The 22776-nt window shown below is 39.4% G+C and overlaps 1 protein-coding gene across 6 annotated transcripts in view; it reads right to left on the bottom strand.

Moving 5' to 3' along the window:
• Positions 1 to 249: 249 nt before the first annotated feature.
• Positions 250 to 22776, bottom strand: part of LOC134220833 (heterogeneous nuclear ribonucleoprotein A3 homolog 2-like) — a 48799-nt gene continuing 26272 nt past the window's right edge. For 5 of the 6 annotated variants that reach the window (XM_062699950.1, XM_062699949.1, XM_062699948.1 and 2 more), the window contains 3 exons: positions 1741 to 1960; positions 1544 to 1677; positions 250 to 1409 (listed from right to left, as the gene is read on the bottom strand). In XM_062699950.1, coding sequence (XP_062555934.1) covers positions 1137 to 1409; positions 1544 to 1677; positions 1741 to 1960 — 627 coding nt within the window. In that variant the 3' untranslated portion in view covers positions 250 to 1136. The remainder of the gene's footprint in view (positions 1410 to 1543; positions 1678 to 1740; positions 1961 to 22776) is intronic. The other variant, XM_062699952.1, reaches the window with a different exon arrangement.

Below are 22776 nucleotides of genomic sequence, written 5' to 3'. Positions count from 1 at the left end.
TCGCTGATTTATTCATGTGGGAACTGAATGGTGACATGATCCGTGTGCCGACTGACCGATGCTTACGGTAGTAGGATTCGTGTAGATGTGGGTAGCACTTATCATACGCAAATCGAAGCATGGACAGCTGGGTACTTACGTGGCTGTGACGGAGTGGGTGTAAACGTCAGCGAATCGAAATCGATACCCCCCGCATAAGCAGCAAGATAGGAACGAACGGACTTTCTTTCCAATTTAAATCACCTGATATAGTGGCAAACTTTTATTGATTCGTTTCAATATTCATGTCGGCCTTATTCCTCGTGGCTCAAAAGACGCCTGTAAAAAAATGAACAAAGTTACTAATTGTTACGTTAAATGCTCAAAAAACATTTACAATGTAGGGTAAGTAACATGAACGCTTACCGAGCACATGAGTCAAACAGATAGAGCAAACAGCTTTTGACGCGAACAAAACAATATGCAAGCTGTACGCAATGCAAAATCCGTTAAACATTTTCCGAACGTGCTTGGTACTATATTAGGAATGCATTCAAGATCTTTTGGAGCAAGCACGAGGTACATATAATGTTGTTTAACCTTTTTATTACCGTCGATACATGTTTTAATGAAATCAGAAACCAGCAAAAAGTAATTAATGGGATAATTAAACTGTCTATTTTTGTGCTTTCCGCACTGAAGCGACAAATGTATATGGATTAAACGCAATTAGCGCCAGTAGGTTGGAATGAAAAAAAAATATCTATAATTACAATGACATCAGTTTTATCTTTCGTTGGGTATTGACATATTTTTAATATGATTAATGATATGATATATCAACCATTTCCGGAGGCATAAAATAAAGCTCAAATTATTTTGATTCACTTCTGTTGTACTTTCGAATATGTTTTGTTTAGGCATCTGATAAATGAAACATTGTATTTACCTTTGATTTGATTCGCATCAACATGATTCATATTAAACTATTCAATTGACATGCCTTTGCTATGCCTTTGAATTACTTTGGTAATGTTGATTACGCTTACAGAAAAGTTTATCACAATTTAAGCACCTTAGTAACGTTACACGAAACGGACACAAAAGCCATCACACGTACTTTGAACGGGACATCACAACACATAAATGACCACTAATCAGTTGTAACCTCGGTAACCGCTCACCAGGCTTGAGCTCGATATGCCGGCCGGATTAGTGCCGGAGTAGTAGCCAAAGCCTAAATTACGGTTGCCGAAGTAATTCCCACTGTTGTAGCCAAGGTACGACTGTAGACCTCCGTTACCTCCGTATCCACCATAGCCGCCATATCCACCGTAGCCGCCGCCGCCATACCCGCCGTAGCCCCCGCCATAGCCGCCATAAGGATTTCCTCCAATCTGGTTCGTTCCCGGATAGTATCCTTGGTTGTTCTGTGAGCAACAAAATCGTTATAATTAATTGGCTCGCATATTGCTCAGATAAAAGTAATATAACGGAATGTCCCATTCAGATCTATCATTGTTATTAAAAGGTTTGATAGTCGATTTTCTTTTGATCAACTCACCGGATAATATCCCCCTTGTGGATAGTAGCCTCCCTGTGGGTAGTATCCACCACCGGTCTGTGGATAATAGCCTCCTTGCGGATAATAACCTCGGTTGCCATAATAGGGTTTGCCAAGCAACCCAAAGTCAAATACTACGAAGAAAACAATTTTAAAATAATTCGTTCTTATTCACGAATTCCTTTGTCCAAACTTACGTCGTTCATTGGGTGAGCCTCCATAGTAGCTGCTTCTTAGAGACCTCGATCCTTCGGTTCTGGATCCGTCACCCGCAGAAGTTACCGGCTCCAGCCCATGTTCGTCGGATGCCGCTACAATTCCGGATGTCTTGACTATCGGCTGGAATAATCGTGCCTCGTTCCCACTATTTTGGCAGTGGACTACGTTTAGCGTAACCAACAGCGCTAAAAGTACAACCTATCACAATTGTTGAGAGAAAAGACAAAAGAAACATTAGTCTTGCAATAATTATCACAACAGATCAATGAATCAGACCGCATCGTGCTTTCGTGCTGTGCGGTTCTTTCTCTCTTTGCGGAAGGAAGTTTTTAATACTACCCGAAGCTATTTTAATTTCAACGGTGCTTCTTAGCGCTATTTGTACCCACTGATCCCGTTACGATCTTTGCAAGGACCCGTGCCTTCGTTTTACGTTGGACCCGTTTGCGGAAGTAAAATTCCGACAAGCGGTGGTAATCCTGCAGGGACACCGTTCTGGGAAAAAACCTCTTAGAAGGTCACGTCTCCACGCTCAGCCATGAGCATTAATAAAAACAAGAGGAAGGGGAGTCTCTGAATTCTCCACTTCCTTCAAAGAAACAAGGTTTCAAGACCGTCCTGCCAAAGCGCGGAAAAAATAGAAGGAAGCTGGAGAATTCAGATATTCCTTCTAACTCTAATATCGGAAATAATTCTTCTCCAATCGAACTGAGCAATCAGTTCGATTTGATTAATGATGAAATTGAGCAAATCGAATATACCTCTAGCCCAGGTGATTCGATTCATGCGAAAAAAGCAAAGGATTCCGCCAATTGTGGTATCTGTTGCCGAGTTTTCTGGCTTCTGGAATGAGATTTTGAGTAACCTTCAGGGATCAAGGTTTCATTTCAGATTGCTAGGAAGGGTGACTGCGGCGTTTTGCCGGGATCCTTTGACGATCGCAAACGTCTTCTTCAGTATTTAACTGAGAAGCGCCATAAATTCTTCACATACGACGACAAAACTGAGCGATTGTTCAAAGTCGTCTTGAAAGGTCTCCCAATGATGATAAATCACTGGATGAGATTAAAATTGAAATTTCTCAATTACTTGGATTTTCACCAGTCCAAGTAATTAAGATGAAAAAGAAATCCCACTCTGGTACTTCCCAGAGGGCATTTCTCAAGAATTTTATTTAGTTCATTTTAACAAAAGTGAACTAAATAATATGAAAAGCTTGCATTATGTCCCATGTCCGTGTTACATGGGAACATTTCCGCAGAGCCTGGGGAAATTTCAAAACCCCACCCAGTGCCGTAAGTGCCAAAAGTGGGGTCATGGAACCACACATTGTCACTTGGATGCTAAATGCATGATTTGTGGTGGAACCTCTCACGCCAAGGACGCATGTCCTGTGAGAGAAGATTCCAATAAATTTAAATGTGCAAATTGTGGGGGTAATCATAAATCTAATTTCTGGGAATGCCCTTCACGCAAAAAAGTTTTGAATGCCCGTGCAAAATTGATGAAGGGAAATTCCAATCAGATCCCAGATTCGACGGGTAGAAATTTTTCAAACCCTCAAATTTCGAAACCAGTTACCGGTCGAGCAATTCATACCCACCACAATTCACAAACAAATTTTCCGCTCGTCAACGGGTAGCAAGCACTTCAGTAAATTCCAATTTTTCCAATGTACCTACGTATGCAAACATCGCTGCTGGTAGACAAAATTTCTCTTCTCAAAATGAGGTTTACACCCATGTCCCAACGGAAAATAACGGTCATGTTGCCGATTCAGGTAGCATGACTGCTTCCGATTTTGATGTTTTAACTGAACAACTGCATCACATGATTGATGCAATGTTCAAAGCAAATACCATACCTGAAGCTGTTCAGGTTGGTATAAAGTACACACAAAAAATTGTTATCGGACTCCGTTTCAATGGATCCAAATAATTGTGTGAAAGTTTTAAATTGGAATGCCCGCTCTTTAAAGGGTAAGGAAGATGAATTATTCAAGTTCCTATCAGTTCATAATGTGCATATTGCCATTATAACTGAAACCTATTTAAAACCAGGACTCTCCATTAAACGGAATCCAAATTATTTTATCTACAGAAATGATCGTCTTGACAGCGCCTGTGGTGGGGTCGCCATTGTCATTAATAGACGTATCAAACATAAATTATTTTCTTCGTTCGAAACCAAAGTTTTTGAAACCTTGGGAGTTTCTGTTGAAACAAATTTTGGTCAATTTTCCTTCATTGCAGCCTATTTGCCTTTTCAATGCAATGGGCAGCAAAAGAATTTGTTGAAAGCTGATCTTCAAATTCTGACTCGCAACAAATCAAAATTCTTCGTAATTGGTGACTTCAATGCCAAACACCGTTCATGGAATAATGCTCAAAGCAATTCCAATGGTAAAATTTTATTTGAAGATTGTTCTGCGGGATATTATACTATTCAATATCCCAATGGCCCAACTTATTTTTCATCCACTCGAAATCCTTCGACAATTGATTTGGTTTTAACGGATTCAAGTCAGCTGTGTGGCCAATTGGTAACTCATGCTGATTTTGACTCTGATCACCTTCCTGTGACATTTGAAATCTCACAAGAAGCCATTTATAATCCAATCAGCTCTACTTTCAATTATCATAGGGCTGATTGGGATTTATATAAAACGTATATCGATAGGAATTTTGATGTTGATATTCCTCTCGATACCAAAAGTGATATTGATAATGCTCTCGTATCTTTGACAAATTTAATTGTCGAAGCCAGAGGCATTGCAATTCCGAAATGTGAAATTAAATTCAACTCCATTATTATTGACGACGATCTTCAGCTACTGATCCGTCTTAAAAATGTGAGGCGAAGGCAATACCAAAGAACTCGCGATCCTGCGTTGAAAGTTATTTGGCGAGATTTGCAAAATGAAATTAAAAACGTTTCGCTATTCTGAGAAATACCAACTTTGAGAATAATGTCTCGAAGTTGGATCCCAGTTCGAAACCATTTTGGAAATTAACGAAAATTCTTAAAAAACCTCAAAAGCCAATTCCAGCGCTTAAAGAGGGAAATAAAATTTTATTAACAAATGGCGAAAAGGCTCAAAAACTTGCTCAGCAGTTCGAGAGTGCCCATAATTTTAGTCTAGGTCTCACTAGTCCAATTGAGGATCAGGTTACACGAAGCTTCGAAGACATTCTCAACCAAGATAATGTTTTGACCCTTCGTTGGGAACTAATTTGGATGAAGTGAGATCTATTACTAGAAAAATTAAAAATAAGAAAGCCCCAGGTGATGATGATATTTTCTACATACTTATCAAAAACTTCCAGAGAGCTCTTTATTCTTTTTTGGTTAATTTATTTAACAAATGTTTTCAATTGGCATACTTCCCAGATAAATGGAAAAACGCCAAAGTTGTTCCAATTTTGAAGCCGGACAAAAATCCAGCTGAGGCTTCTAGTTATCGCCCAATCAGTTTGCTTTCTTCAATAAGCAAACTGTTTGAAAAGATTATTTTAAATAGAATGATGGTTCATATTAATGACAATTCTATTTTTGCTGATGAGCAATTTGGTTTTCGCCATGGGCATTCAACCACTCATCAGTTATTAAGAGTTACGAACTTAATTCAGCTCAACAAATCTGAAGGATATTCGACTGGAGTTGCTCTTCTTGATATAGAGAAAGCATTTGACAGTGTTTGGCATGAAGGTTTGATTGTAAAATTGATTAATTTTAATTTTCCTCTGTACATTATTAAACTGATCCAAAATTATTTATCAGATCGCTCACTGCAGGTAAACTATCAGAATTCTAAATCTGATAGATTACCTGTAAGAACCAATGTCCCCAAGGCAGCATACTGGGGCCCATTTTGTATAACATTTTACTTATGACTTACCTGATTTACCACCAGGGTGTCAAAAATCTTTGTTCGCAGATGACACGGGCCGTTCAGCCAAAGGGCGAAGCCTTCGTGTCATTTGTAGTAGATTACCAAAAAGTTTGGATATTTTCTCCACTTACTTGCAAAATGGAAAATTTCCCCGAATGCTTCCAAAACTCAGCATATAATTTCCCCACATAAGCCGAGAGCTTCTTATTTGAAACCTTCTAGCAGACATATTGTTACTATGAATGGTGTTCCAATTAATTGGTCTAGCGAAGCTTAATATTTAGGACTTCTGCTAGATCAAAATTAACTTTAAAAATCACATTGAAGGCCTTCAAGCCAAATGTAACAAATATATTAAGTGTCTATATCCACTTATAAACAGAAAATCAAAACTTTGTCTTAAGAACAAACTTTTGATTTACAAACAAATTTCTAGACCTGCCATGTTGTATGCTGTGCCAATATGGACTAGTTGCTGCAATACCAGAAAGAAGGCACTTCAGAGGATTCAAAATAAAATTCTGAAAATGATTCTGAAGTTGCCTCCGTGGTATAGTACCAATGAACTTCATAGAATTTCTAATATTGAGACATTGCAACAAATGTCCAACAAAATAATTTCCAATTTTAGACAAAAATCGTTGCAATTTTCTATTGCAACGATTAACTCCTTGTACCCTTAGTATAAAATAGGTTAAGATTAGTTTAAGTTGAAAACATTGTAATTCCTACATGGTTCAATTCAACCAGAGGAAAAATTCTAACTGCCAGAGGCAATTGAAATGTATTAATAATAACTAAAAATATAACATAGCAAATAAGGATGATAGTGTTAAGAAAACACGGAACACCTAGTCTAAGAGATGAATGCATGTATTAGATAATTAGCAAATAAAATTAGTTAAAAAAAAAAAAAAAAAAAAAACAGATCAATGAATGATTGCCTCTCAAACTAAAGCATTTTTCGCTGTGATCAACACTTGATCAAAATGTCACATCCCTCTGCTTCTAACTACATACATGCAACAGGCATATCTGTACTTGATGGAACATATAAGTGTTCGTCATAATCATACTTTTCCGCAGACACGATTTTGTTACCAATTTTTCCCAAAATGTGTGCCAATCGCCAATGAAAACAAAACATTACTATGAAAAGATTTCAACGATTATGATTTTCATTCAAAACTATCTGCACAATGATTAGTCTAACTTCTCTATTTCAAACCTCTTTTTTCAAAGAAACGACAAAGCGTTTTTCTTCTTAGACGAACTTCTTAAATCCACACCATTATTTACGAGAAATTCATGCAAGGAAATGTACATCCCATTTTCTGCACTGCACCGATAGGATCAACTTTTCGACATGAACTTCGACTCGTTCGTTGAAACCAACCAAACCAAGATTCATTGATTCACTACTGGGAAATGCTCTGTTTGCTCTACAGCAGGCGGGCGGGGAAACTTCATTGTTTGTGTTTTCTGCGTGTCCCAGTTCACAGAATGTGTCTTCAAGTTTCGAACCATCATCACTAGCAGATGTCAAGTTTGTAATTGAGTCAGTGCCAGAGAAAGTGGTACATGTCACTTATATGAGCTGCATTTTCTCAAAAATCTCGAATACTAAATTCAAACTCACAATTCTCCGTAGGTCAATTGTACCAACGTGTTATGAGTCCCTAAATCCAAAAATCTATGAAAGATATGCACATGGAATTCCTACGTGCCATCTGTTACGGTTGTGAAAAACATTTGAAGCTGGTAAAACAACTGGAAGGGATATTTCGAATCATTAACTGTAGTTAATCGACGAGAAAGAACTTTAGAAAATTCAGAAGACAGTTGATACGTAACATAGGGTACCGATGGTATTTTGGACACCTGAATATAATTTGGACTTTTGGCTATATTTTGCGTGTTTTTCTACTTAACTTTCTTTAAATAAATAGGAATCATGTGTCTGCTTTGCCTAGTTCATTATCACATTTCGAACCATATTTATTTGTTACATAAATATGGTTCAGGCACATGATTCCTATTCATTTAAAGAAAGCTAAGTAGTAAAACACGCTGAATAAACTCAAAAGTGGAGCCCTCCTTAGCCTAGCGGTAAGATGCGCGGCTATAAAGCAAGATCATGCTGAGGGTGGTGTGGGGAATAAAGTGAGTTTGAAAAATGCATTTGCATTTGTTGGTTACATTGATGGATAAAGTGGAACGTATTTCTTATTTCATGATAAAAATAATTAAATAAACTAAAATATTTAAAAATTTCATTAATAGAAAAAAATGATAACGAGTTTGAAATTCAATCGTAGTTGGCATTTGAAATGCCAGCATACTAAGAAGCTAATGAGAAAAAATTTGAAATTCAATCTCAGTAGGCTGACAGGAATTCTAGAGAATTCGAACGGTGAAAATAAACGATCATTCAGTGTTATGTTTTTGAGGCGTGAATATGCGAATTATCCTTCGGTGTTCCGCGCTTGTTTTCGTTGGTAAAAGGCAAATCAGAAGATGGATTTGCTTGGCTACGACAATGGCGTAGTCGTTGCTCCCTACAAGGTAAGAAAGGTTAGCAGAAGAAAAGCTGAATGAGGCAAAAAAGATATGGTAAGCCTCCGTCGTGAAAAATAAGGCAAAAAAATGATAAGCTATGATTGGTGAAGGGTAAAAAAAAAGGTAAACCCCAGACGAGATATGGCAAAAAATAGTGGTAAGCCTCAGTCTGAAAAAATGGCAAAAAATAATGGTAAGCCATGCTATATAAAAGGCAAAAAAAATAATGGTAAGCCTAAGTTGGAAAAGAGAACGGCAAAATAAAAAGATAAGCCATGATATTCTAAGTGCATATAGAAAAGAGAGAGAGAACGCGAGAAAATAATATGGCAAAAAAAAATTAAGAAAAGTCATAAACAAAAAATTTCATCGGATTTGGATTGGATTTGGATTTGGATTGGATTTGGATTGGATTTGGATTGGATTTGGATTGGATTTGGATTGGATTTGGATTGGATTTGGATTGGATTTGGATTGGATTTGGATTGGATTTGGATTGGATTTGGATTGGATTTGGATTGGTTTGGATTGGTTTGGATTGGTTTGGATTGGTTTGGATTGATTTTGGATTGGTTTGGATTGGATTTGCATTGGTTTGCATTGGTTTGGATTGGTTTGGATTGGTTTGGTTTGGATTGGTTTGGATTGGTTTGGTTTGGATTGGTTTGGATTGGATGTGTTTTGGTTTAGATTGGTTTGGATTGGATTGGTTTGGACTGGGTTGAATTAGATTTGGATTGGTTTGGATTGGTTTGGATTGGTTTGGATTGGTTTGGATTGGTTTGGATTGGTTTGGATTGGTTTGGATTGGTTTGGTTGGTTTGGATTGGTTTGGATTGGTTTGGATTGGTTTGGATTGGTTTGGATTGGTTTGGATTGGTTTGGATTGGTTTGGATTGGTTTGGATTGGTTTGGATTGGTTTGGATTGGTTTGGATTGGTTTGGTTGGTTTGGATTGGTTTGGATTGGTTTGGATTGGTTTGGATTGGTTTGGATTGGTTTGGATTGGTTTGGATTGGTTTGGATTGGTTTGGATTGGTTTGGATTGGTTTGGATTGGTTTGGTTGGTTTGGATTGGTTTGGATTGGTTTGGATTGGTTTGGATTGGATGGTTGGTTTGGATTGGTTTGGATTGGTTTGGATTGGTTTGGATTGGTTTGGATTGGATTTGGATTGGTTTGGATTGGTTTGGTTGGTTTGGATTGGTTTGGATTGGTTTGGATTGGTTTGGATTGGTTTGGATTGGTTTGGATTGGTTTGGATTGGTTTGGATTGGTTTGGATTGGTTTGGTTTGGTTTGGATTGGTTTGGTTTGGATTGGTTTGGATTGGTTTGGATTGGTTTGGATTGGTTTGGATTGGTTTGGTTGGTTTGGATTGGTTTGGATTGGTTTGGATTGGTTTGGATTGGTTTGGTTTGATTTGGATTGGTTTGGATTGGTTTGGATTGGTTTGATTGGCTTTGGATTGGTTTGGATTGGTTTGGATTGGTTTGGTTGGTTTGGATTTGATTTGGATTGGATTTGGATTGGATTTGGATTGGATTTGGATTGGATTTGGATTGGATTTGGATTGGATTTGGATTATTTTGGATTGGATTTGGATTTGGATTGGATTTGGATTGGATTTGGATTGGATTTGGATTGGATTTGGATTGGATGTTGATTGGATTTGCATGGGATTTTGATTGGATTGGATTTGTGTAGAATGTGGATTGGATTTGGGTTAGATTGGTTTAGTTAATGGTTTAGTAAATCAATAGTTTAAACAGAATTATCTGAGCAGTTTAAGGACAGCGTCAATGCTTTAGAGCCACAGATAATAAATTCACAGCTGTTATTGATATATAAACAACTGCGCCGGTATGAAATAAAGAATACAATTAAATTCATGTTTTCGTATTAACAGCTCCAAACAAAATTCCTAATCGAAAAAAAAGAAAGAGTAGAGACGGTGAATATTGTGGGGAATAAAGTGAGTTTGAAAAATGCATTTGCATTTGTTGGTTACATTGATGGATAAAGTGGAACGTATTTCTTATTTCATGATAAAAATAATTAAATAAACTAAAATATTTAAAAATTTCATTAATAGAAAAAAATGATAACGAGTTTGAAATTCAATCGTAGTTGGCATTTGAAATGCCAGCATACTAAGAAGCTAATGAGAAGAAATTTGAAATTCAATCTCAGTAGGCTGACAGGAATTTTAGATGAACGGTGAAAATAAACATCATTCAGTGTTATGTATTTGAGGCGTGAACTTGCGAATTATCCTTCGGTGTTCCGCGCTTGTTTTCGTTGGTAAAAGGCAAATCAGAAGATGGATTTGCTTGGCTAGGACAGGTGGGTGGGTTAAATTCCCGGTGCCGGTCTAGGCAATTTTCGGTTTGAAAATTGTTTCGACTTCCCTGGGCATAAAACATCGTGTTAGTCTCATGATATGCGAATGCAAAAATGGTGCCTTGGCTTAGAAGCCTCGTGGTTAATAACTGTGGAAGTGCTGAATGTTCAGCGAGGCGACAATATTCCAGTGGGGGATGCAATGCCTTTCAGAAAAAGAAGAAGTTACCCAAAAGTCCAAAATATATTCAGATATCCAAAATACATCATTCGCCCTATGCGTTATTATATTGCACTTTTGGGGAAGGGTCGTTTGGCCGAAAGGTCACTTCACCGAATAGGTTATTTGCCCGAATAGGCCATTTGGCCGAAAAGGTCATTTGGCCGAATAAGTCATTTGGTCGAATAGGACATTTGGCCGAATAGGTCATTTGGACGAACATACCCATACACTTTTCATAGAGAGAAGTGAGAAATAAGGAGTGAAAAATGAGACGTCTCACATCTCATGCCTCATTTCTCCCTTCTCAATGTGAAAAGTGAAAGTGGCACTTCCAACGAAAGAGCAGCTAGGCGCAGCGTCTCTAGAAGCTGGCTGGAGAGATATTCGATCCGCCATTGGAAGCACCGCAACCGCTGCACTAGGCACTGGTATGACGGCGAATGTAAGCAGTCAGTTGAGGAGAAGAATGCAGCATGCAGGTCTAAATTGCTGCAACACCGCACGAGGGCGAACGAGACACGATACAAACGGGCGCGGAACAGACAAAACTCGATTTTCAGAGGAAAAAGCGCCAGCAGGAAGATCCAGACCGTGAAGAGACGGAGGAACTGTACCGCGCTAATAACGGGCGATAAGCTGGATTGTATCACCTGAATGGCTGAATGGCGATGTGGCAGACGAAGATGGCGGTATGGTGATGGACCTGGGAGACCGCGCGCAGGACATAATTCTACCGGCTCCGGATCTCCAGGAAATCCAGGAGGAGATTGGCCGGCTGAAGAACAACAAAGCCCCTGGGGTTGACCAACTACCAGGAGAGCTATTTAAACACGGTGGTGAGGCACTGGCTAGAGCGCTGCACTGGGTCATTACCAAGATTTGGGAGGAGGAAGTTTTGCCGCAGGAGTGGATGGAAGGTGTCGTGTGTCCCATCTACAAAAAGGGCGATACGCTGGATTGTAGCAACTACCGCGCAATCACATTGCTGAACGCCGCCTACAAGGTACTCTCCCAAATTTTATGCCGTCGACTAGCACCAACTGCAAGGGAGTTCGTGGGGCAGTACCAGGCGGGTTTTATGGGCGAACGCTCCACCACGGACCAGGTGTTCGCCATTCGCCAAGTACTGCAGAAATGCCGCGAATACAACGTGCCCACACATCATCTATTCATCGACTTCAAAGCCGCATATGATACAATCGATCGGGACCAGCTATGGCAGCTAATGCACGAACACGGTTTTCCGGATAAACTGACACGGTTGATCAAAGCGACGATGGATCGGGTGATGTGCGAAGTTCGAGTTTCAGGGGCATTTTCGAGTCCCTTCGAAACCCGCAGAGGGTTACGGCAAGGTGATGGTCTTTCGTGTTTGCTATTCAACATCGCTTTGGAAGGGGTAATACGAAGAGCAGGGATTAACACGAGTGGTACAATTTTCAATAAGTCCGTCCAGCTATTTGGTTTCGCCGACGACATAGATATTATGGCACGTAACTTTGAGAAGATGGAGGAAGCCTACATCAGACTGAAGAGGGAAGCTAAGCGGATCGGACTAGTCATCAACACGTCGAAGACGAAGTACATGATAGGAAGAGGTTCAAGAGAAGACAATGTGAGCCACCCACCGCGAGTTTGCATCGGTGGTGACGAAATCGAGGTGGTAGAAGAATTTGTGTACTTGGGCTCACTGGTGACTGCCGAAAATGACACCAGCAGAGAAATTCGGAGACGCATAGTGGCTGGAAATCGTACGTACTTTGGACTCCGCAAGACGCTCTGATCGAATAGAGTTCGCCGACGTACCAAACTGACAATCTACAAAACGCTAATTAGACCGGTAGTCCTCTACGGACACGAGACCTGGACGATGCTCGTGGAGGACCAACGCGCACTTGGAGTTTTCGAAAGGAAAGTGCTGCGTACCATCTATGGTGGGGTGCAGATGGCGGACGGTACGTGGAGGAGGCGAATGAACCACGAATTGCATCAGCTGTTGGGAGAACCATCCATCGTTCACACCGCGAAAATCGGACGACTGCGATGGGCCGGGCACGTAGCCAGAATGTCGGACAGTAACCCGGTGAAAATGGTTCTCGACAACGATCCGACGGGCACAAGAAGGCGAGGTGCGCAGCGGGCAAGGTGGATCGATCAGGTGGAAGATGACTTGCGGACCCTCCGTAGACTGCGTGGTTGGCGACGTGTAGCCATGGACCGAGCCGAATGGAGAAGACTCTTATACACCGCACAGGCCACTTCGGCCTTAGTCTGATTAAATAATAATAAAGCTGGATTGTAGGAGCTACCGCGCAATCACATTGCTGAACGCCGCCTACAAGGTACTCTCCCAAATTTTATGCCGCCGACTACCACCAATTGTAAGAGAGTTCGTGGGGAAGTACCAGGCGGGATTTATGGGTGAATACTCTACCACAGACCAGGTGTTCGCCGTACGTCAGATAATGCAGAAATGCCGCGAATACAACGTGTCCACACATCATCTATTTATCGCCTTCAAAGCTGCATGTGATACAATCGATCGGGACCAGCTATGGCAGCTAATGCACGAAAACGGATTTCCGGATAAACTGATACAGTTGATCAAGGCGACGATGGATCGGGTGATGTGCGTAGTTCCAGTTTCAGGGGCATTCTCGAGCCCATTCGAAACGCGCAGTAGGGTTACGGTAAGGTGATGCTCTATAGTGCGTGCTATTCAACATCGCTTTGGAGGGAGTAATACGGTGGGCAGGGATTGACACGAGTGGTACGATTTTCACAAAGTACGGCCGGTTATTTGGCTTCGCCGACGACATTGATATAATGGCACGTAACTTTGAGAAGATGGAGGAAGACTACATCAGACTTAAATAGTGAAGCTAAACGGATTGGACTAGTCATCAACACATCGAAGACGAAGTACATAATAGGAAGAGGCTCAAAAGAGGCCTATGTAGGCCACCCACCACTAGTTTCTATCGGTGGTGACGAAATCGAGGTGGTTGAAGAATTCGTGTACTTGGCTCACTGGTGACCGCTGATAACGATACCAGCAGAGAAATTCGGAGACGCATCATGGCAGAAAATCGTACGTACTTTGGACTCCGCAAAACACTCTGATCGAATAGAGTTCGCCGCCGTACCAAACTGACAATCAACAAAACGCTTATTAGACCGGTAGTTCTCTACGGACACGAGACCTGGACGATGCTCGTGGAGGATCAACGCGCATTGGGAGTTTTCGAAAGGAAAGTGCTGCGTACCATCTATGGCGGACGGTACGTGGAGGAGGCGAATGAACCACGAGTTGGCTCAGCTGTTGGGAGAACAATCCATCGTTCACACCGCGAAAATCGGAAGACTGCGGTGGGCCGGGCACGTAGCCAGAATGTCGAATAGTTATCCGGTGAAAATGGTTCTCGACAACGATCCGACAGGAACAAGAAGGCGAGGTGCACAGCGGGCATGGTGAATCGATCAGGTGGAGGACGATTTGCGGACCTTCCGCAGACTGCGTGGTTGGCGAAGTGCAGCCATGGACCGAGCTGAATGGAGAAGATTTTTATGTATTGCACAGGCCCCTCCGGCCTTAGTCTGGTAATAAATAAATAAAAAGTGGGACGTCTCATTTCTCACTTCACACTGTAGAAAAAAGTAGTGCGAAGTAAAAAGTGGGACGTCTCACTTCTTACTCATCATCTCTCACCTCTCACTGCAAAAAGAGAGTAGTGTGAAGCGAGAAGTTGGATGTATCACTACTCACTTTTTACAGTGAGAAGTATAAGATGAGGAGCGAATAGTGAGACGTCCCACTTCTCACTCCTCATTCCTAACATTACTCGAATGACCTATTCGGCCAAATTATTTTTTCCGCCAAATGACCTATTCACCCAAATAACCAATTCGACCAAACGACTTATTCGGCCAAATGACCTATTCGGTCCAATGGCCTATTCGGCCAAATGTCCTATTCGGCTATATGACCTTTTCGACCAAATAACTTTTTCGGCCAAATGACCTTTTCGGCCAAATAACCGATTCAGGCAAATGACATATTCGCCCAAATAACCGATTCGACCAAACAACCTATTCGGCCAAATGACCTATTCGTTAGGGGCCCTCCTTGGCCGTGCGGTAAGATGCACGGCTACAAAGCAAGACCATGCTGAGGGTGGCTGGGTTCGATTCCCGGTCTAGACAATTTTCGGATTGAAAATTGTCTCGACTTCCTTGGACATAAAAGTATCATCGTGTTAGCCTCATGATATACGAATGCAGAAATGGTAAATAGGCTTAGAAACCTCGCAGTTTATAACTGTGGAAGTGCTCAATGAACACTAAGCTGCGAGGCGGCAATGTCCCAGTGGGGTATGTAATGCTAATGAAGATGAAGAAGACCTATTCGGTCCAATGGCCTATTCAGCCAAATGACCTATTCGGCTATATGACCCTTTCGACCAAATAACCTATTCGGCGAAATGACCTATTCGGCTATATTACTCTTTCGGCCAAATGACTTTCGGTCAAATGGTCTGTTCGGCCAAATGGTATATTCGGCCTAGTGCCCTTCGGCCAAATGGGGTTCGGCCGAACGGTATGCGGCCAAACGGCCTTTCCCCGCACTTTTAGTGTATCCGAATTCATGGATCACAGTGTGTTAGAAAATTATTGCAAAAAGTTAGAAAGGTTGTGTACAAGACACGAGCGCCTTTTTCTATCTCAGGCGACCCAAATAAAGTATTGTGGGCTCTTTGATCAATTTTGCATGAAAAGCAGTCATAAAAGGATGTTGACAAGTTAACAAGAACAATGACAAGTCGTTAAATTAAATATATTTCTTTAATGCTCCTTGTTGAAAGAGATAATAAACACAATAATAAAGCAGATGTTGCACCCTTTCATGCCCAGTCTTCTTCTTCTTCTTCTTCTTCTTCTTATTATTGGCATTACATCCCCACACTGGGACAGAGCCGCCTCGCAGCTTAGTGTTCATTAAGCACTTCCACGGTTATTAATTGCCAGGTTTCTACCCAAGTAACACCGAAAACATATATTTATCAGAAAAATAAAAAACATGTTGTATTCAAGTTCTAATAGTGACAAGCAATACCTTTTTTGTTATAACAAAGGTTTAAAAATGTTTGAAACAAACATATATTAGCAAAATTATTCTTTGTTGTATTGTTGTCAATAAGAAATATAAAAGACTTCATTATAACACTCACCGTGACTAACATTGTAAATGTTTTATTTATGTTATATAAATGTAGCGGCACACATGTTATTCATGCATTGACGAATATATAACAAGTTAATGAATGTGATAATTAACATGTCAACGAAAACTACTAAAAACAACTTATATGAAAGTAAGAAATTGCCATGCCAGTAAAAAAATAAGATGAACTTATTTATTTCAACCATTTAAAAATGTTCTGGAAATCTATTATGGTTAGAAAAAATTGCACAAAGTAGAATGTATCGATCACAACGGTCGATTCTGAAGTCAGCAAAATTCTGTCACGTATTCTGTTTAACAGACTGAGACCGTTCCAGCAGTCCTTCGTCGGCGGAACCCTGACATGTTCCATATTTGTGATGGCTTATTGCTTGATCAAAATATTATCTTCCTCGGCAGTTTTTAACTAACTGGAAACTGAATCCAAATTCGTCAATTTTAATTATATGACTTTTTCCTACAACAACTATATGCCACGTTTTAAATATGTATTTTAAATTGTTATAAAGCTGCATCCGTGGTGAATTTTGAACGTAGTTAAAACATCCTTGTATAACAAAGCAATGATTCAAATTCAAAGAAAAAATACAGTGTCGGTTGAAAAATAATGATACTGAACCAATTATTTTGGTTTGAAATGAATTCAGTTGAAAACGATTCTTTTAACCTTTTTGTGTACAAGAAATAAAATCATTTTTATCACGATAAAAATCATGATGATATGCTGCACGTATTATGTTAACATAGTATGTTGGAGAGATGACCCAGCCGAAGGCTATAAGTCTCTCTAATAAAGACAATACTAATAATAACTTAGCATGTTACAGTTCCGTAATTTGCAATTGAAAATTGATTCGACGGGTTATTGTGTTTTGAAATTATTACCGAAAACTAAAAATACAAGTCCCCTTAAAAAACATTTACTTTTGTTTTGCTAGAAAAGTAGCAATTTATATAAACGTATACATAGTGGGATCCCCAAAGGAACTATATTAGTGTTTATGTGCTTTTAGATTTCATTTGACGACTTTACTATGAGTCTAAAAAACAGGGAAATATCGAAATGTGGATAAAAGTTATTGGAAACTTTCATTTTTTTAAAGGGTGAACTTTTTATGACCAGTAACAAACATTTTGATTGGTACTGTGATGTCTCCCAAAAAGACTCCATTGCTATGTTTTCGGATATTCTATAAAATGTATGTCAAAAAAATTAAAAATGTTTAATGCTTCCTTCTATTTAATAAATGGCGCAAGAATTTACAGCAAGTAGAATGGAAAGTTACACAATAAATCTTGAACCGCAAGGAAAAAAGATATTTTCCTACTAAGTACGAACTCATTTTGCAATCTATAATTTAAATAATGTTGTTTGAAAACAACTTTATGCGCATTACAGATAGCCATTAAATTATCGAATTATAAATATATAAATAAGATGTCATATTTGTTATGTCATAATTATTGCGTGGCTGAAAATCTGCTTTTTTATAAATGCATATTTAACACCTTTGTATAACTCAATAACAACCTATTGGTAATAATAATATAAATTATAACTAATATAGAGCATACAAATACGTATTATAAAAGCATTTCATTACGTTTTTAATACTTCACTTGCTATAGTATGTTATACAACGCTCGTATAAGACATATAGGTTAGTTATACAGATGGAATTGAAAACATATTCTATGACAAGAACGATGTTTTATAAGACGCCATTTTTTGCGCTTTTCTGGGCTTATAAGCGTATAAGAAATGGTAATGTATTCATGAAGAAATACATGATACTATGTATTATATGTGCATCATAAACTTATATAAGACAAGTTGTGTTGCTTGGGTAAGCCAGGTTACCATTTTTGCATTCTTATATCATGAGGCTAACACGATGATACTTTTATGTCCAGGGAAGTCGAGACACCGGCACCGACACCGAGAATCGAACCCAGCCACCCTCAGCATGGTCTTGCTTTGTAGCCGCGCGTCATACCGCACGGCTAAGGAGGGCCCTTCATGCCCAATCATGGAATAAAAATTGACGAGACTTTTGTAGCATGCCTTTATTCCTTCGACCGACAACCATCGACAACCATCACAGATGTTACTTGGACCCCTCAAGTAAACTCAGAAAGCTGCTCTCCCGCGCGCGTTTGCGGTTGTGCTGGAAATCAACATGCGGTCGTCATAAGCATCGGCATCATTTGTTTAAAAATCCTTGTAAAGCTGGTTTGTCGTCAGCGAATGAAAAATGAGAGAGAAAATTGCACTTGCACTATTCTGCTGTCACTGGAGACAGCCACTCAATGATTTACCGTTTTTTTTGCTACAGACGTCAACTTTGTGAATAATTTTCTGTAGCCACTACCGTGGACGACCGCCACTGCCAAACATTCCTCTTAATGCCCTTTTCCAGTCACTAACAGCACCAAAACGAAAGTAAGAATTTTGCGAGAAAATTTAACTTGTACAACAATTTCCAATACGGCAAACCAAAACCTCCTTCTTTATAAAATAATGGTCCAAAAAATGGACCGGTGAAGTGCTCCTTTCCACTCACTATCGGTTTGCGAGAAAATTTCGCTTTAGTTCTGCTCCAACCGACGACGAGATTTCTGCAGTAACCATCGCCGACGGCCATCATTGTTGGGTGAATTTCTAAATCTTGATGGTGTTACTGACGACAGCTGCATGATTATGTACAGCCAACCGGATCTTGAGCAACCGCCAATTACGCGAGAGAACCCCAATGATGCTGAGGCCGCTCTCCTGAGAATCTCGAACAAACTGGCTCGCGTGCACTGGTTGCTATTGGTATCGCGTTGGGCCGCTCTTTGTGAAATCTCGAACAAAATGGCTCGCGCGCCCTAGAAAGCTGCTTTCTGGCATCTAACGAAGTAAGCTCATTAGCTCCACCCCTTCGTTATTCGCAATGAGTGCACATAAAATTAGCACCCTTAATGATTAACAAAGAGGCGGGGCTAATGGGCTTACTATATTGAATATAAGAAAGTAGCTTTCCTGCGCGCGCGGGCCGTTTTCTTCGAGAGTTTACGGAAAGCGGTCCCAGCATCGGCATTAGTAGCAGTCGTTGGAGTCTGTAGCGTCCAGCGATTTGCAGTATCAGCATCAGCTCGTTGGTGTGTTGCTGCAGAATCATTGTTCCGTGGCCTTCATCAGCAGTACTCAAGTGAAATTTTCCGTAAATCGTGGTGCATCTTCGAGTGGCCATCCGCAACAATCGTCAGCGGATGTGTATCGAGGCGCATAAACCGGTCTTTTTCAGGATCAGCATTTTAAATGGAAGACAATGGACGTGTGACGAATGTTCTTGACAGGAACAGGAAATATGATGTCAATTGTGGTGGCATCAGTGATGGCCTTCGGCGGTGGCTGCTGCAGTGAAGCGTCACCAGCGTCTATAACCATTTTGCATTGGAAAGTGAAATTTGATTGCTAGATTGTGCTTAATATTTGAAAAGGTGCATCCATCGCATAATTTTCTGTCGCATATCCCAGTCGACGGCCGCTACAGAGGCTCTTGACCTCGTCGCCATTCAATTTTCCACAGTCACCCTAAGGTTATGCTTAGTAATAAGGGGAATTTCTCTCAGTTAAACTTGCTTTTGTATATTATAGTGCACTAGGAAAAAATCTGATATGAAAAGTGAAAATTTCTCGCAAGATACGGACAATCGTTTGGTTGCTGTCAGTGGTTGTAAAAGCGAGTTTCTCCCTTTCTTGACCCTAATTTTGAACGGAAGATAGCTGATTTGAGACGAATTCTCTTCAATTTAAAGTGGCGATTATGGCGTCGATAGTGGTTCCAGCAGCATCAGAACTGCCCGTCAGTGGTGGTCGCCGCAAAAAAAAAATTGCTGTGCTATTGTCTGTAGCCATTCAGCAGTATAAAGAGAAATCTTTTCGCAAGTTCAAGCATCAAATACGACAAATCAAACTCACTTCTTTGTATAATAATGGTCATGACAAAGGACCGATTTTTTTAATTGTACGTCTTTCCAATTAGGTACTAAACAGCATACGAGTAAAATTTTTACTGGGTGTGAAATAGTTTTTGAATAGTTTGACGTTGATAATCAATAGTTTTTTTTTTTTTTTTTTTACCAGTTCATTTATTTGGTAGGCTCAGTCGTGTGTGACACTTTGCGGAGCCGCAATTCTCAAGTATGATATTTTTACATGGTATATCATCTTATCTTAACAGTTAGTTGGGAGGGGACATAGACCATAATACTCGTGGCGACTCAAGGTTAAAAACTTAATACAGGACGGACGGGGTAGGGATTTGGGTTTAGGTTATTTCAGCTGCTCATCCGGGCGTTTGACGTTGAACGTTGAAAACGATTTTGCGTGGCGTCGTGCTCGATTTTGGTTCGTCAGGGAGCATCTTCCGGATGGCCAGAGCTTCGGGGTACATGGTACAGAGAAACAGAATCGGACAAGAAAAAAAAAACTGAGAAAGAGAAGAATATAGGCATTAAACTTTGATGTCAGCCAAGCAAAGGAAGGCATAGATGGCCTGCATATATATCACATCGCGATCTCCCAAAACACCTCTTATATCCCGGAATCAATAGTTTTAATATAAATAGCAAACTGGTGGAACGTTTGCAAATTGGATGATATATAAATCTTTAAAATTCATCGAAGGATATACACAGGAGCTATTAACGTTTGAAATCTAACATGATTTCATAATGATCGCCGATTTTGAAATTTTCATTTTGCACCCTGTATTCCCCGAGACGTCAAAAAAATACCTACAAGTACGTCAAATTGAGTATACACTGGGGGAAGTGGAAAAGGAAAAATCGATAATGCATGTTTGAATTAGTGTAGAACCAGTTTAAATGATCTCAATTGATTCAATCCAAATGGGTTATCAAAAACAGTCAATTTTGCACCAACTGTACGGTAATTCATACCATTTTGGTCGCTTGAAATTTGTGGAAAGAGATTTAAAAATAAGGAGTTGTTTTTCCACTTAACCCAGTGGGATGGGGTAAGTGGAAAACCCATTTTACCTTGATCTTCAATTGTGATGAGAAGTTACATATAACTAAAATCAATACGATAATTGTTCTGAGTATCTTTTGTGGAATAATTTCATTACCTTAACGGAATAGATCCTCAAGGAATTCTCGTAATAGCTAGGGGAGGACTGATCTCGACTTCTCGAACACTAAGTGTACGTAAAGTCTATATGTTCGCCCCAAAGATGAACTTTTTATAGGAAAAATGGGACTTACAGGGTTATAAACTAATCAACTTAGTTTACCGAATTTAGATGATGTCTGTATGTGCGTATTTGTATGTATGTGTGTGTGCAAAGCACGTTCAAAATTATCAGCTATTCTTAAGCACTTGTCCTTAACCAATTTGTTCGCAAAAAAAATGCATTCAACGGCGATACTTCTTATGAATGAAAATTAATGTGAATTATAGAATATATTTACCTATCAGTGCTATTTTTAACTTTTTTATACATTTTTTTCATATGTAAAACATCTGAAAGGCATCAATACCGATAGGTGGTTTAATCAGGCATTTTCTCATTTATATTAGTCCAATCATCACTGGAATCACAATGATAACAAAGAAGGAACATATTAAGATTCACAGCTATCGAAATAAACCCTGGAGGGAAGACAAAATTTGCGTTATTAGAGCATTATCCACTTCCCCAACAGTGTTTGATACCAGGGTAAGTGTAAAATCTTTGAATTATTTGCTTTCATGGTACAAACCACTACAAATTGAATGGGATTAGTTTAATTGTATTGTAATAGTAACCTGTGATATAAATTCACTTGAAAAAGGGACAATTGGTGCAAATAAGAATTGATTTTATGAATGCAAAAATCAACTTTTCACGAAACCTTAAATTACAGTTCAAGCGTTAACCGTGTTAGTGTATGTATTATACAAATTTCAACATAGTATTAGTGTGAGCATCAAAGTATATTCTTGCATAATGTTATGATGTGGTAAAAACTGTAAAGTATGTACAATTCCAATTTTTCGAGTCGATTTTTACACTTACCCCCTTTTTCCACTTCCCCCAGTGTACCTTATACACCGAATGCTTTTCAATGAAACCTCTTCTATAAAAAGTTTGTTTTTGGAGTGATCATATAGCATTTACGTACTTTATATACGAGAAAGACAAAGCATATGGCTAAATAACAAGACCTATTATAAATCTGTTGGTTTACTTTAGTCGGGGATGATCTCAATAAAATGTATTTAAACATAGAGAACAAATTGGCTGCTTTTAAAATGGTCAATACATTCATTTAATCCTAGGTGAACAGTGAATAATCATTTTTGCGAGCGACTGTAATTAGGCCGATACAAATGTTTAAAAACTATTTTGTCTCCCTCCCCTTCGATTTTTTTGCAAAAACATAATATTTTGAAGGGGCAACAAAATAAAATTCGGATAATTTTGAGGATTCTCAAAACATTCTTTAACAAATCCGAGGAGTTTTTTGATTTTTTTCATTTTAATATTTATTTTTTATCATACCCCCCACCCCCCTGAACTTTCGGAGACAAAATGTTGATTAAATATTTGTAACGGCCTTATAGACACGTTTTTACATAAAAGTAATTTCAGACAATGGGAAATATAATAATTGACACATACGCATGAGATTGTCTTTGCCTTGTATCAATAAAATTAACACAAGACAAGCCCAAATTAAAAGGGAGCAACTGGGTCAATGAAAA

The sequence above is a fragment of the Armigeres subalbatus genome, chromosome 3 (genome assembly GCF_024139115.2).
Source record: "Armigeres subalbatus isolate Guangzhou_Male chromosome 3, GZ_Asu_2, whole genome shotgun sequence".
Lineage (NCBI taxonomy): Eukaryota > Metazoa > Arthropoda > Insecta > Diptera > Culicidae > Armigeres > Armigeres subalbatus.
This window is presented reverse-complemented; position numbering and strand designations above follow the sequence as displayed.